The sequence below is a fragment of the Terrapene carolina genome, unplaced genomic scaffold (genome assembly GCF_002925995.2).
Source record: "Terrapene carolina triunguis isolate 2854851 unplaced genomic scaffold, T_m_triunguis-2.0 Scaffold746, whole genome shotgun sequence".
In the NCBI taxonomy this organism is placed as follows: domain Eukaryota; kingdom Metazoa; phylum Chordata; order Testudines; family Emydidae; genus Terrapene; species Terrapene triunguis.
Window position 1 is genome coordinate 2,453,524 of NW_020665097.1, and position 14,959 is coordinate 2,468,482.

The following is a 14,959-nucleotide window of genomic DNA, read 5'->3' on the forward strand; positions in this document are numbered from 1 at the left end:
CAGTTAGTTACCTAATGGTTATCGGCTAGTTATTGGCTAGTTACTCAGTGGTTGTCAGCTAGTTACCCAGTGGTCATCGGCTAGTTATCAGCTAGTTACTCAGTGGTTATCAGCTAGTTACCCAATGGTTATCGGCTAGTTATTGGCTAGTTACTCAATCATTAATGGCTAGTTACCCAATGGGTACTGGCTCATTGTCAGATAGTTACCCAATGGTTATCGACCGGTACCTGTGACTGACACTGGGGCTAGCAGGGATCTGATGCAGGAAGCGCAGATTTGGCTCCAAGGCCCCAAGGTGGGAACGTATCCCAGAGAATCAAAGCCCGGACCCTCGGTGCTGGGATCTGGCCCTGACCGTTCCTTCTTGTCTGTTCCCCGCTTCCCTCCCTGCTCTGCCTTCCACGTGTCTGGCGCCTTCAGATGCACAAGCGAGAGCGGACCTGTAAAGACTACATCAAGGTGAGTGGGGGGGGGCTCCTAGGCTCCCCAACACTAATCCGCTGGCCCCCGAGAAACCGCCACAGATGGGCAGCTAGTTACGGGGCTCTCGGCCTGGAGAGTGCCCTGCTCTTACACCAGGTTGCCAGCAACATAACTGATTTCAGGAGGGTCACTCCAGATTTACACCAGGGACTGAGTGGGGAGTCGCCCCCAATGGAGTTACACCAGGGGATGAGAGAGGAATCGGCCCCAATGAGTTTACTCTGGATTTACACCACGGAGTGAGAGGGGAATTGTGATGGGAGCCTGGGGTACAAGCTGGAACTGTGGGACCGTTGTGCCCCCTTAACTCTCCAGCCTGGGCTGTCTCACACAAAGCTTTGCCAGTGACAAGCAGCAAACCCCTCCAGGCGCTCTGATCACTCAGCCATCAGCATGTGGAGCCCCACACCCAGCTAGATTGTGTGAAAGCTCCCTGAGCCACTCATGAATCGTACAGAGAGAGGCACCTGCCAGTCACCCCAGACCCCGGCCTTGCATCCCAGAAATATACCGTCTGACACTGCTCAAGGCTCCCTTGGACAGTGCAAGCTCCTTGATCAGTTCATCACTCCAACCAAAGGGTAGTGGATCTGCAACAGCCCCTGTTAACCTGAGCTGAGATTCCCCCAGCACTTCAACCAAAGCCCCACTGTTCTGGGTCAAAGGTAAACCAGATTTGTTAACTACAGGGAGGCCGATTGTAAGTGATTAGAAGTAGCAGCCATAGAGCTCAACGTTAGTAGCCGGCATCGAGATCCAAGTTTGTTACCCAAGAAATAAAAACAAATTTTCCGTCTAAACTCTAGAGACTGAGCAAGATTGTCAGTCTCCCAACCCCAGCTTGGCAGAGGTGGAGCCCCCGTTCCAGGGCTGGCTATTGGCCAAGAGAGACACCCACTCACCCCCCTAGCCCTGAGCCTCGGGGAGGAGGCCGAGCGGTTGCTCCAGGTGGGGTGGGGGTAGCTCTGGTGCCCTGGGGCATCGGGGCAGGCAGGCTGGGGGGCGAGAGAAGGGGCTGCGGCTGTAGAGGGGAGCTTGCCCCGCCCAAGGGAACCCCGGGGTCTGTCTGAGAATCCCATCCCCGGCTCCCCTCTCGGGTGTGGGGCCCAGCGCGGGGCTGAGCCGTGTCACACACACACCTGCCCCCCTAGGCTGTGGTGGAGACCGTGGACAATCTGCTGCGGCCCGAGGCGCTGGAGTCGTGGAAGGACATGAACGCCACGGAGCAGGTGCACACGGCCACCATGCTGCTGGACATCCTGGAGGAGGGCGCCTTCCTGCTGGCCGACAACGTCAAGGAGCCCGCGCGCTTCGTCACCACCCGGCAGAACGTGGGTGAGTGGCCACCCCGACGCCCGGATGCCTGGGTCCTCCAGGGATCAGTGGGAGTAGTGATGGGGGGGGCAGGAACGCTCATCCTGGCCCAAAAAGGCAGAGACCCCAATAATCCCCTTCTATCCCCAGCGTCCTGGTCCCCAAGAGGCAGAAGGGAAAGCTCATTCTGGGTCAGGCCTCTCACCTGGATGCCTGGGTCCTCTAGGGTTAGGGAGGTGGAGGGGGGTCCGCAAGGCCGATCCTGGCCCACAGTGGCAGAGACCCCACTATCCCCAATACCAATAGGCAGGTGGGGAAGATGAGCTTGGGCTTGGCCTCTTGCCCGGATTCCTGGGTCCTCCAGGGATTGGATCGGTGGGTGACTCTGATTCACAGCATGGTAAAGGGGAGTCTGATGGGTGGCTGGGGCAGCTGGTGTTTCTCAGAGCAAACTCCACCCATGTGCGGGACAGATGTGCGTGCAATGCATGTGCAGGATGGACGCATGTGCAGGATGGATGGATGTGCGGGACAGATGTGTGTGCAATGCATGCGCAGGACGGACGTGTGTGCAGGATGGATGTATGTGCAGGACAGATGTGTGCGCGGATCAGCTGCATGTGCAGGATGGATGCATGTGCAGGATGGATGTGTGTGTGTATGATGCATGTGCAGGACAGATGCGTGTGCATGCAATGCATGTTCAGGATGGATGTGTGTACAGGATGGATGCATGTGCAATGCGTGTGCAGGATGGATGCGTGTGATGAGTGTCCAGGACGGCTGCGGGTGCAGGATGGATTAATGTGTGGGATGGATGCTTGTGCAGGACGGATGCGTGTGGGGGGCGGATGCCAATGCAGGACGGAAGCGTGTGTGTGCGATGCGTGTGCAGGGTGGATGCGTGTGCGGGACAGATGCATGTGCATGCGATGTGTGTGCAGAACGGCTGTGGGTGCAGGACAGATGCGTGTGCGGGGCGGATGTGTGTGCAGGGCGGATGCGGATGCAGGATGGATGCATGTGTGTGCGATGCGTGTGCGGGACGGCCTGGCTGCGTCGCTGAGGCAGCACCCCCCCCCCCACGGCTCTCCCCCCACAGTGCTGGAGGTGACGGTGCTGAACACGGAGGGGCAGGTGCAGGAGCTGGTCTTCCCGCAGGAGTATGCCAGCGAGAACTCCATCCAGCTCTCGGCCAAAACCATCAAGCAGAACAGCCGCAATGGTGAGTGGGGGGCCAGGCCCCCGCCCTGGGCATGGGGGGAACCCCAGGGAGCGGCACTAACCACCCTCCTCTCCTCCCCAGGGGTGGTCAAGGTGGTCTTCATCCTCTACAACAACCTGGGCTTCTTCCTCTCCACCGAGAACGCCACAGTCAAGCTGAGCGGGGAGGCGGGCGCCCCCAGCCCTGCCCTGGTCGTCAACTCGCAGGTCATCGCCGCCTCCATCAACAAGGAGTCCAGCCGCGTCTTCCTCATGGACCCCGTCATCTTCACCCTCTCCCACCTGGAGGTGAGACACGGCCCAGCCACCAGGGGGCGCTGGGCTGCTGAGGCGCTGCCCCCAATGTCCTGGCTGTGCCCCGTCCCCATACACACCCCAGCCTGGGACCAGGGGGCGCTGTGCTGCTGGGGTGCTGCCCCCAATGCCCTGGCTGTGCCCTGTCCCCATACACACCCCAGCCTGGCACCAGGGGGCGCTGTGCTGCTGGGGTGTTCTCAATAAGAATCTGGACGCACGAATTCCAGTGTATCCCTCCGTCCTTCTATGCCCCCCACCTCCGTACCTGGGTCCCCTGTGATGCTCGAGCTCCCATCACCTCCGTTGTCACTGACGCGTCCCCCCCGGCTGCTCCCCACAGGCGAAGAACCACTTCAACGCCAACTGCTCCTTCTGGAACTACTCGGAGCGCTCCATGATGGGCTACTGGTCGACGCAGGGCTGCCGCCTGGTGGAGACCAACAAGACGCACACGACTTGCGCCTGCAGCCACCTCACCAACTTCGCCGTGCTCATGGCGCACCGCGAGATCGTAAGGGCCTAGGCTCGGGAGCAGGGCGGGCACCGGGGGCACCTCGGCTGGTCTGAGCACAGCGTCACCCCCCAGGGGCTGGTCGGTGTGCACTGTCCCCTCCCTCCCGCAGCTGCTCTGTGCACGCAGTCCCCTCCCCTCCCCTAAGAGAGTGCTCTGTGCACAGTGTGTGTCCCCCCCAGCGGCTGGTCTGTGTACACTGCCCCCCTCTAGTGGCTGGTCGGAGGATAACAACCTACTGCTCCTTTAGCTCAAGTTGCAGCACGTCCCAGCTCCAATCCCAGCTGATGGCTCCTGCTGGGGTGTGGGGGGGAGGGTGTCGGCAAAGGGGCAAAGAGGAAGGAGGGTGCAGGGGAGGGGAGGCATTGCTGGAGCAATGGCAGAGGTGGGGGGGTTGCATCTTTGAATTGTCCAGGTTAGGAGGGGAGGGGGAGAATCCCCAGGGGGATGGGGGGCGCCAGGAGTGGGGAGGATCCCTGGTGAGATGGAGGAGGGGTGCCTGGAGGGGAGCACCCCAGGGTGCTGGGGCGAGCTCCGGCTTTGGGCAGTGGCTCCCCCGCAGCACAACAGCCCCGGGGGCGCCCGTCCTAACCCCCCTTCTCCTGCCGCCCCAGTACCAGGGCCGTATCAATGAGCTGCTGCTGTCGGTGATCACCTGGGTGGGCATCGTCATCTCGCTGGTGTGCCTGGCCATCTGCATCTCCACCTTCTGCTTCCTGCGCGGGCTGCAGACCGACCGCAACACCATCCACAAGAACCTCTGCATCAGCCTCTTCCTCGCCGAGCTCCTCTTCCTCATCGGCATCGACAAGACGCAGTACGAGGTGGGGCCCAGCAGGGGGCGCCCTGCCCTGGCCCTCACGGCTGACCCCAGAGCCCCAGCGTGGCGCTAGGAAGCACTATGCTGCAGGAATGGCCGGCCGGGCATTCATTCCGCCTCCCCTAAAAATTCCCTGCAGTTTCATTGTGGTGTCCCCTCTTTCATGATTGTGTTGCTATAAGGATCTTAAACAGGCCCCGCATTCCACCCCAGAGGCAGCTGCATCTCAGCACCGGGCGAGGGATCCCTGTATAAACAGTCCCTGTGTGCCGCACCCCAGAAGCGGCTGCATCTCAGCACCGAGAGAAGGATCCCTGTATAAATAGCCCCCACATGCCGCACCCCAGAAGCAGCTGCATCTCTGCACTGGGCGAGGGATCCCTGTGTGTATTGCTAACCCCCTTGTCCCTCTTCCCCCTCCCCAGATCGCCTGCCCCATCTTCGCGGGGCTGCTGCATTACTTTTTCCTGGCAGCCTTCTCCTGGATGTGCCTGGAGGGCGTGCACCTCTACCTCATGCTGGTGGAGGTCTTCGAGAGCGAGTACTCCCGCAAGAAGTACTACTACCTGGGCGGCTACTGCTTCCCGGCCCTCGTGGTGGGCATCGCCGCCGCCATCGACTACCGCAGCTACGGCACCGACAAGGCGTGAGTGCCGGGGGCGGGGCTAAGACACTGATGGGGCGGGAGTGCTGGGGGCGGGGCTAAGGCACTGATGGGGTGTGAATGCCAGGGGCGGGGCACTGATGGGGTGGGAGTGCTGGGGGCAGGGCTAAGGCACTGATGGGGCGGGAGTGCCGGGAGCGGGGCTAAGGCACTGATGGGGTGTGAGTGATGGGGTGGGGCAGGACTAAGACAGCAATGGGGCATGAGTGGTGGAGGGTGGGGCTATAGCACAGAGAAGGCATGAGTGCTAGTGGGCGGGGCATGAGTGCCCAGATGGGCGGGGCTATGACCCCAACGGGTGTGAGTCCCAGCAGCAGGTTGGATAAAAATTGACATAAAAAAAATTTAAAATCTCATTTTTGAAATTAATTCCCTTTTTCTCTATAAAAACAAAGCTATTCAAAATTAAATTTGAAATTGACAAACTGATGTTAAGGCCTAAACTTATTCTGATCTATTACAATAATTATAATCAAATTACAAAAATAATAGGCAGCAGTAAACGTTTGCTGCCAAACTTTAAAGAAAGTCAAAACCCCTGAAGTGGTGGAAGTCACTGGCTCAGCACCTGGAACTGGAGTTTGTTGAAGAACTAAACCAGCTCGTGATCGCAATAGCCTTATCTGTGTGCTTCCTTGCATTTTATCCGAGTTCAGTTCAGTTCATTCAAAGTTGAAAACCCAACTGGGAGCTGAAAACGCAGGAGAGCTTGTTTTCCTTTTCCAATCTGTGAATAAAACCAAGTGTGAGAGGATGAGATCTACTAGTTCTAAAATCTCGATGCACAGGGTGACCAGAAACAATCACTTTGATTCACTAACTGCGGATAATGCTCCCTTCGTTTCATAAATCGATTTGGTTTAAATGGAAACCACGGTTTGAGAAATTCGCTTTTTCCCCAGCACGTTTAAAGGAGTCTTATTTAACTAAATCATGAAAAGCATTTTAAAAATTGTGCCTTTTTAATTGAATTCCAATTTCCAGCCCAAGGCAGCTTGACACAAATCCCGAGTAAAAAATGACTCTGGTGAATAAGAAATGCGTCATTCACCATTTTCTAACATCATACAAAAATGTAAAAAGCAAGAGTCTAAAGAGACGCATGTGAAGCTATAGACTTGCTTCAATAAATTCGGCTAGATCGAGCGAATCGTCCTGCTTAGCAAGCCCAATGGAGCGTAACAGATACATTTAAATGCAAATCAACATGTTTTAAGTGTTTCCCTCCAATGAGTCTTCACCGTCCTTTAGGAAAATACCAAAAAAGTACAAACCCATATGCCCTGGTCAGGGTCAGGGCACTGGCATTGATGTGGCATGAGTGCTGAGGCATATGGGGGAAATCCAGAGTGGTCCTTGTGCCCCATAGCTGTTGGGTGGGCTTCTCTGCAGTGCCCAGCTTCCTGGCGCAGCCCCAGAAGGGGTGAGGGAGATTTGGGTGTCCTCCCCCATGGGGCCACCAAGTCAGCTTGCCTGTCGCTAACACTCCCTCCCCGACTTCCCACAGCTGCTGGCTCCGAGTGGACAATTACTTCATCTGGAGCTTCATTGGCCCCGTCTCCTTCATCATCGTGGTGAGTCCAGAGGTGCTGTGGGGGGAGCGCAGAGACGTCCCAGCATGCGCAGTGTGACAGGCTGCTCCCCCAGCCTCAGGCAACCCCCCAGGAAGGGATCGGCATCATTATTCCCACTGCCAAGGCGGAGCTAGAACCAGGAGTCCTGGCTTCCAGCCCCACCTGCTGTAACCACTAGACCCCACTCCCCTCCCAGAGCCGGGGCTAGAACCCAGGAGTCCCAGCCCCCCAGCCCCTCCCACCAGCTCCAGCCACTGGCCCCTCACACCGCAGGGGGCGCTCTCCCCTAACTCTAACCCCAACACCCCAGCCCAGAGCTCTCAGTCTCGTTGGCCTGGCTCTGACCTGTCTCTGGGTAAAGCCCCTCCCAGAACCCACTAACCCCCACTGGGGACTAAGTGGCCATTGGAGCCATATCCTGGCTCACAGAAATGGGCCCCGTACAAACAGCAAAAGAAAGCCTCCCATAGCCCTTCTCAGAGTGGGGCAGAGGGGTCACGGCACGGGGGGAGGGCCAGAGACAGCCCCTCCCAGAGGTGTCGCGGGGGGAGGGGCAAAGACACAGCCCCTCCCAATGTGGGGTAGCTGGGGGAGTGATTGCACGAGTGGTTGGGGGAGAGGAGGCCTCACAGCCAGCGGGGGCAGGGGGCGGAGGGGCAGGGGGCGGGTCTGTTGCAGAGCTGGGGTCTCACGGCTCCCCCGCCCCCAGGTCAACCTGCTCTTCCTCATGATCACGCTGCACAAGATGAGCCGCAGCACGGCCGTGCTCAAGCCCGACTCCAGCCGCCTGGACAACATCAAGTGAGTGAGGCCAAGTCGGCAGGCACTGGGGTCCCCCCACTGAGGCCCCCGCCCCCGGGAGGAGTTGGGGACACACTGCACTGGCCACAGCCCCAGCTGGACAGGGCACAGGTGACCCCCGAGGTGGCTGCATCTCAGTGCCAGGCGAGGGGTCCCTGTATAAACAGCTCCCATGCCCCACCCCAGAGGTGGCTGCACCTCAGCACCGGGCAAAGTGTGTGGAGGATGCCATGGGAAACTCTCTGTGTCTCTCCCCTGCAGGTCCTGGGCGCTGGGCGCCATCGCTCTCCTCTTCCTCTTGGGACTCACCTGGGCCTTCGGCCTCCTCTTCATCAACAAGGAGTCCATCGTCATGGCCTATCTCTTCACCACCTTCAACGCCTTCCAGGGCATGTTCATCTTCGTCTTCCACTGTGCCCTGCAGAAGAAGGTCAGGCACTGCCCTCAGCCAGGAGAGGGGCAGCGGCAGAGCTGGGGGGAGCCCAGGGCTGGGGTAGCAGGGGGTGCGGGTCGGGAGTGAGGGGCACCGGCAGAGCTGGGGGGTCCCAGGTCTGGGCTAGCAGGGGCTGCGGGTCGGGAGTGAGGGGCACCGGCAGAGCTGGGGGGTCCCAGGGCTGGGCGAGCAGGGGGTCTCCCAGCCCAGTGCACTAACCCCGGTCATCGTCCCCCCCCGCAGGTGCACAGGGAGTTCAGTAAATGCCTGCGTCACGCGTCCTGCTGTCTGCGCAGCCCCCCGGGGGCCACACTCGGCTCCCTCAAGACTTCAGCCATTCGGAGCAACAACCGCTACTACACGGGCACGCAGGTACAGGGGGGCAGAGCCCTGCCTGGGCTGTGGGGGGGGGGGAAACGGAGCCTTCCCTGGGCTGGGGATGGGATCGGAGTGGGGGGCAAATGGGGACAGACGTACAGAGCCCCGCCCTAGGGCTGGGGACAGATGGACAGAACCTTACCTAGTTCAGGAGGTGGGATGGGGGGCAGGGGACAGAGTCCTCCCTAGGGGTGGGGGCGGGGTGGGGGGGAGGTGCCAGACTCTCTCTCAGGCAGGGCTGGGGTCTCTGGGGGTGGGACAGGCAGCCAGGGGTGTCAGTGTCTGAGCTCCCCCTCCCGCCCCGACAAACACCCCCCGTGTCTCTCACAGAGTCGGATCCGGAGAATGTGGAACGACACCGTCCGGAAACAGACGGAGTCGAGCTTCATGGCAGGGGACATCAACAGCACCCCCACCCTGAACCGAGGTGAGGCCCCCCCCCCCCGCCCCCCCCCCCCCGCACCCCCCCCCCTGACCCCAGGTGATACCCCCCCAAGGGCCCACACCCTGCTCTCTGCAGCCCCTGGACTCTCTCCTTTGGTGGCGTCAGATCCCTGTACCGCCCCAGCCAGCCCTGCTCAGCGTGGTGTGCTGGGTGGGCTGGGTGCCCAGCGGTGCGGGGGGATACGTTCCCCGTTACCCCTTGGGCTCGGGGGGCCGCGGGGCCCCGCAGGGGAGCTGACACCTGCCTCTGCTGCCCGTGCAGGGACCATGGGGAACCACCTGCTGACCAACCCGGTGCTGCAGACCCGGGGCGGCACCAGCCCCTACAACACCCTCATCGCCGAGTCCGTGGGCTTCAACCCCTCCTCGCCCCCCGTCTTCAACTCCCCAGGTAAGACCCCCGGCCCCCCTCGTCCGCCCCCAGGTGCGAGGACACACCCGGTCTGGGAACACCCCTGGAGGGGACCCACTCACTGGGATCCCACTTTCCTTCCTGCCCGGTATTTGGGGGGAGCCCTGTAGGGGTGTGGTGTGGTCCCCTTAAATCTTCTCCCAAGAAGGGAGTTCTCGAGTCTTGCGCCTTTCTCAGCAGGGGGCGCTGTGGGGAGCGAGACAGGAGCACTGGCTGTGGGGTGGGGTCCTGGCTACTCCAGCTCTGGCGTCTCCCAGCAGGGGGCGCTGTGGGAGTGGGACGGGAGCACTGGCCGTGGGGAGGGCTCCTGGCTACTCCAGCCCCAGCGTCTCCCTGCAGGAGGTGCTGTGGGAGTGGGACGGGAGCACTGGCTGTGGGGTGGGCTCCTGGCTACTCCAGCTCTGGTGTCTCCCAGCAGGGGGCGCTGTGGGAGTGGGCCGGGAGCACTGGCTGTGGGGTGGGCTCCTGGCTACTCCAGCCCTGTCGTCTCCCAGCAGGAGGTGCTGTGGGAGTGGGACAGGAGCACTGGCTGTGGGGTGGGGCCCTGGCTACTCCAGCCCTGTCGTCTCCCAGCAGGAGGTGCTGTAGGGAAGCACAGAGAGGTCCATGGGCAGGGGGGTCAGTGTTTGCTTTTGGGGTGCTGTCCCCTGCCTGCCCTATAACCTTCTCTCTCTTGTCTCCCCCTCTCCACTCGCTGGCGCCACCTGCAGGGAGCTTCCGAGAGTCCAGTACGTCCCTCCTTTCCAGTTCCATTTCGCAGTAATGTTTCCTTCATTGCTAGTTTGACTGGCAGGCTGGGGGTGGGGCAGAGCCAGGACACGACGGTGCAGGCAGCCAGGAGCTGGCGTGGAGCCTGGTCTCTCCAGCAGGGGGCACTGTGGGGAGCAAGGCGGGAATGCTGGCTGTGGGGGGAGCTCCCAGCTACTCCAGTCCCGGCCTCTCCCAGCAGGGGGTGCTCTGGGCAGTTCTATAATGGGGTTCAACTCTTGCATTCACTGCCTTGGACAAGAGAGGGAGACTCTGAACAATTGTCGCTGGGACCGTGTCTTAATGGTCTATGGGAACGCATCTATATCGCCCTCCTGCTGGGCTCGATTGTACCTGTGGTCCCTATAGTCCCGTATCGCCCTCCTGCTGAGCCGTATCGGACCCCTGGTCCCTATAGGCCTGTACTACCCACCTGTTGAACCAGATCAGCCCCATGGTCCCTATAGTCTCATATCACCCTCCTGATGGACCATTTTGGTCTGTACAGTCCAGTATCTGACCAGCAGTCAATACTTGGTGTTTCAGAGCAAGGCAGCCTTGTCCCCGATGATGCGCCTGAGTAGCAGAATGCTCTCTGTGAGCAGTGACGGGGGGCCCCCCAACTCGGGCGATGGGTCCCCCAGATCTCAGCACTAGGGGTCCCAATGTTTTGGAGCTGGAGGCGGGAGGACCCTCACGGGCTTGGTTGCAGGTTGGGGGGTGGCAGGTATGTGTGTTAGGAGAGGCGCACAGGACTGGATTGGGGAGTCAGTCCCCCACCCAGCAGGGGAGTGGGGCACTGCTATGTCCGGCCAGCTTGTGCCCCACCCCCAGATCTGGGGGGCTGGGTTCTCAGCTCCCATCAAAAGCCCCGCCCAAGGGCCGCCCGGGGCTGGGGGGGGGGGGGGGGGGTGGGGGGGGGGGGGGGAACCACCCGTGACCCATTTCCACCCCCGAGGCTGGCTCCGGCCTGGCACCGGGAGCTGATGAGTCTTGGATCAGACACCACATGGGAGCTCTGGGCCAATCACCCCAATGGCGGTGATGGAGGGTGGGGGTGCGACCTCCGACCCTGCCACCCAGCCCTCGCTGAGCTCCCTGCTCACGCCTACCCCCTGCCCTTTTCCACTAATTCCCGGGAGCGCCCCCCGGTGCCTCCCTCCCGCTCCCCACTAACTCCCCCTCTCTCTCTCCCCTGCCCCGCCCCCGGCAGAGCACCCCCTGAACAACAGCCGGGACGCCTGCGGCATGGACACCCTGCCCCTCAACGGCAACTTCAACAACAGCTACTCCCTCCGCAGTGCTGACTTCCCGGCCGAGGGTGCCAAGATGGCCGACTGCCGGCGCAACCTCAGCGACGCCGCCGCCTTCGAGAAGATGATCATCTCGGAGCTGGTGCACAACAACCTGCGCGGGGGCACCGGCAGCATGGCCAAGGGGGCACCCCCTCCGGGGGGGGCCGGCCCGGCCGAGCCCAGCAACCCCTCCGGCCCGCCCGCCCCCCCCAGCGGCGGCGGGCCCGGCGAGGAGGAGGCGGCGGTGCCCGAGGGCCCGGCCCTGAGCCACGAGGAGAACCTGGAGATCGAACTCATGTACAAGGCCCTGGAGGAGCCGCTGCTGCTGCAACGGGCTCAGTCGATCCTCTACCAGAGCGACCTGGAGGAGTCCGAGAGCTGCACGGCCGACCTGACCGAGGGCGGAGACGGCCAGGCCCCCTCCCCCAACAGGGACTCCTTGTACACCAGTATGACCAACCTGAGAGACTCCCCTTACCCGGACAGCAGCCCCGAGGCGGTGGGGGAAATCCTCCCCCACACCCAAGCCATCAACGAAATCTACTACACCAACCGGCCCGCCCTGGTGCCCCGCAGCCAGCTCCAAGCCTACTACCAGGTCCGGAGACCGAGCACTGACGGCTACTTGGTTCAAGCCGGCTTAGAGGGCCCAGTGCCGGAGGGAGACGGTCAAATGCAGCTGGTCACCAGTCTCTGAAAGCCAGGAGCGGACTGAGGAGCCGTCCCGAGCCGCCGACTCTCCCCCCCGCCTCATCCCACCTTTGCCAAAAGGAGCCCCTCCCCCCGGGCCGTGGCCTGGCGTTTTTCATTTTTGCCCTGGGATGCTGAGAGAGAGACGGGTGGGCGCTGCAGAAGGACACAGGCCAGGGGAAGGAGGAGAGGTGGCGTGAATCTCCTCTGGGAAGGGGGGCCGTCTTGTCTAGCGTCCTCCTGCCCACCTGGCGGAGAGGGGAGGGTGGAGATCGGGGGTTGCTGCTTTTGTTTTTGAAGGAAAGGAAGGAGGAGGGGCGGGAAGGAAGGAATGAAAAAGGCACCGGGCCGGACGACAGGATCTCACTTTTCCGTTTTTTAAGGTCGTCCCTCTTCCGTTTCTTTACGTTGGTTTTGTGGGGAGAGAAGATCCAAAAGAAGTGGAGCAGGGAAACCAATTTTCTTTTTAAGGCGTGTTAAGAAACGGATCAGAACCATGGGGGAGGGGCCGGCTGGGCCTGTATCAGAGCCCCAGAACAACCCCCCACACGCACACCGGCACCCATGTATAGGCCATCCCTGCTCCCCAACGTATGCACCTTGGCGATGTCAAACAGGGATCCGATTGGTCTGGAGAGAGAGAGGCGGATGGAGCATCCTCCACTGTCTTCTCTACGAACTTTGCCAAAAACCATAATCTGTATAGATATATAGAGAGCTATAAAGAGAGAGCTATATCGAGAGAGAGAGGTGGGGGTGGGGATTGTTTGGGGTCTGGATAGAAATTATGTTGAATCCGGTGCTGACCTTCCAGTATTTGTCAGCTGAGGGAAACTGAGGCACGGTGGGGAAGGGACTCTTAAAGTCACTCATTGACAGGGTTTTGAGTTCGGTTCTTTTTTATGCCAAGCCATCAGCAAAGTCTGCAGGAGACCAGGGGAGGGGTGCCATTTTTTTCTTTCAAAAGCATCCTGGGCACCAGGAAGGACTGATGCACAATGTTGTTTCCAGCGGAGGAGGAGATGGCGCTGAGGTAGCCATCTTCGATTTGGATTTTTGTTTTCCTTTGCTGTGTGGCGCACACACACACACACACACGCCCTTCACAGCTCACAAATCAAACACACATCACCGTCCTGCTCCGGGAGCTGGCAGAGGAAACCGGGAGCCGAGGGGTTCTTCCTGGGCCGTCAGTGTAATTGTTCAATCCATATTCCCCACTCTCGCCTGCCGCTGCCCCACTTCGGTCAAGATGCGCACGCCGTTTTCCTATGGCTCAGTGGGAAGCTCGGAAACTCCTGTAGCTCTCGCTCCTTCTGCGTTTTCCAACTCTGCTTTTATTTCCTCCTCTGAAGACATGCAGAAGTCAGGTGCCTCGTGGGAGCTGCTGTCTGAACCCGGTTGGGTCAAGATGAGGGTGGGGAGGATTTTTGGGGGAGGCAATTTGACAATTGAACCATTTTCCCCTCCAAATCAGTCGGATCATCTTTGAGCAAAAGAACAACAGAAACCCAAACGGCACTTTTTTTTTCTTTCTTTCAAAGGACAAAACAACAAAAAACAAAAATTTCTCCCTTTTCAAGCACAACTCTGAATTCTCTCGCCCTCTTCTTCCCGAGAGAGACCATGGGAGCCAATATCACATGAATAAGTCATTTCGCCGGGGGGGGGGGGGCGTGGGGGGGGGGGGGGGGGTTATTTGGGGGGGGGGGGGGGGGGATACAGATTGAAATGCTGTAAATATGAAATTTCAAACAAACAACAAAAAGGGGAATTGAGGAATCCCTTGAAAAATGAAACAGGGATTTAAAAAAAAAAAATACAACCAATCAACCACAGTCCCAGGGAACAGTTTGTGTCCTGGAATTAAAATATATATCTATAGATATATAGATATATACTGACCTCTGCTCCATTGACTGTTGGGGGGGGGCAGGTGAAGGGAACAAGGAGACCCCCTCCCCTTTTGACGAAGACAGGGGAAGGGATCGCAAAAACTAAGAGCAGATTTTTACAATCAAAACAAAAAAAAACAACAAAAAAATTACTGTTTTTGGCACAATTTTTATGTAATATATACATATAATGCGTCATTTCTGTGACTTTCTCAACATTCCCTTTTCCTGCTGGATAAGGTACTTTTTTCATACATCTTGACATGGATCGGTCATTTTCTCACTCACTGCCACTGTGGAATTGTGGGTAAAAAAAAAATTACTGTAAGACCCAAAGATGCTGTAACTGTAGGTTAGGAAAATTGTTTGGGGTTTATTTCGCTTTTTTTTCTGGCCAGGGCTGTTGGGTGTCCGGAGTTTTTAAGTCTATGGTTATTTACTTGCATCCCTCTGGGCTGGAAGGCATTTGACGGGGTCGAGTTGAAGGGGCAGGTGGGCGTGTGGTTCAGATTCATGGAGTGCGGAAGGGTTTCGCTTTCTGGTTCCTTTTCTCCCAGCCTGTGGAACTACTGGAGAGCGTGTGAGAGATCACGCGGGGGGGGTTTAGAACGATCCTGGGCTTCAACGGCTGGGATGTAGTGACTTAAACATTGGACAGAAGGGTGGAGACATAAGGGGCAGGATCCCTAGTTGGTATGAATAGATGTTGCTCCATTGGCGTCCATGTAGCTATACTTATTGACACCCCGCTGGGGATGGGGCCCAAGGAGTTTGGGAATCTCAAGCTCCCACTCCCAGTGGCCAGCAAACGCCTTGAGTGAACAGTAGGGTGTAGGTGACAAGTGGGTGATATTTACAGTGCTGCCCTTGGTCTCTGGCCAGACACAAGGCCAGCAAAGGGCTGGATAGGCCCTGAGAAGCTTTTTCCAGCTCTAGGTCTTGGTGGGGGTAGATGGACCCCCCACTAGTGTCAT

General features: G+C 59.2%; 1 protein-coding gene across 4 annotated transcripts in view; it reads left to right on the forward strand.

The window, feature by feature from the left end:
- The window catches only part of ADGRL1 (adhesion G protein-coupled receptor L1), a 36,808-nt gene extending 23,061 nt beyond the window's left edge, over window positions 1-13,747 (forward strand). For 2 of the 4 annotated variants that reach the window (XM_029913610.1, XM_029913611.1), the window contains 14 exons: window positions 424-462; window positions 1,638-1,821; window positions 2,903-3,025; window positions 3,107-3,312; window positions 3,662-3,832; window positions 4,447-4,656; window positions 5,078-5,298; window positions 6,824-6,890; window positions 7,600-7,691; window positions 7,953-8,121; window positions 8,368-8,496; window positions 8,833-8,929; window positions 9,209-9,337; window positions 11,319-13,747. In XM_029913610.1, coding sequence (XP_029769470.1) covers window positions 424-462; window positions 1,638-1,821; window positions 2,903-3,025; window positions 3,107-3,312; window positions 3,662-3,832; window positions 4,447-4,656; window positions 5,078-5,298; window positions 6,824-6,890; window positions 7,600-7,691; window positions 7,953-8,121; window positions 8,368-8,496; window positions 8,833-8,929; window positions 9,209-9,337; window positions 11,319-12,097 — 2,616 coding nt within the window. In that variant the 3' untranslated portion in view covers window positions 12,098-13,747. Of the gene's footprint in view, window positions 1-423; window positions 463-1,637; window positions 1,822-2,902; window positions 3,026-3,106; window positions 3,313-3,661; window positions 3,833-4,446; window positions 4,657-5,077; window positions 5,299-6,823; window positions 6,891-7,599; window positions 7,692-7,952; window positions 8,122-8,367; window positions 8,497-8,832; window positions 8,930-9,208; window positions 9,338-10,068; window positions 10,118-11,318 lie in introns of all 4 variants that reach the window. The other 2 variants (XM_029913609.1, XM_026660297.2) reach the window with 2 other exon arrangements.
- Window positions 13,748-14,959: the final 1,212 nt, after the last annotated feature.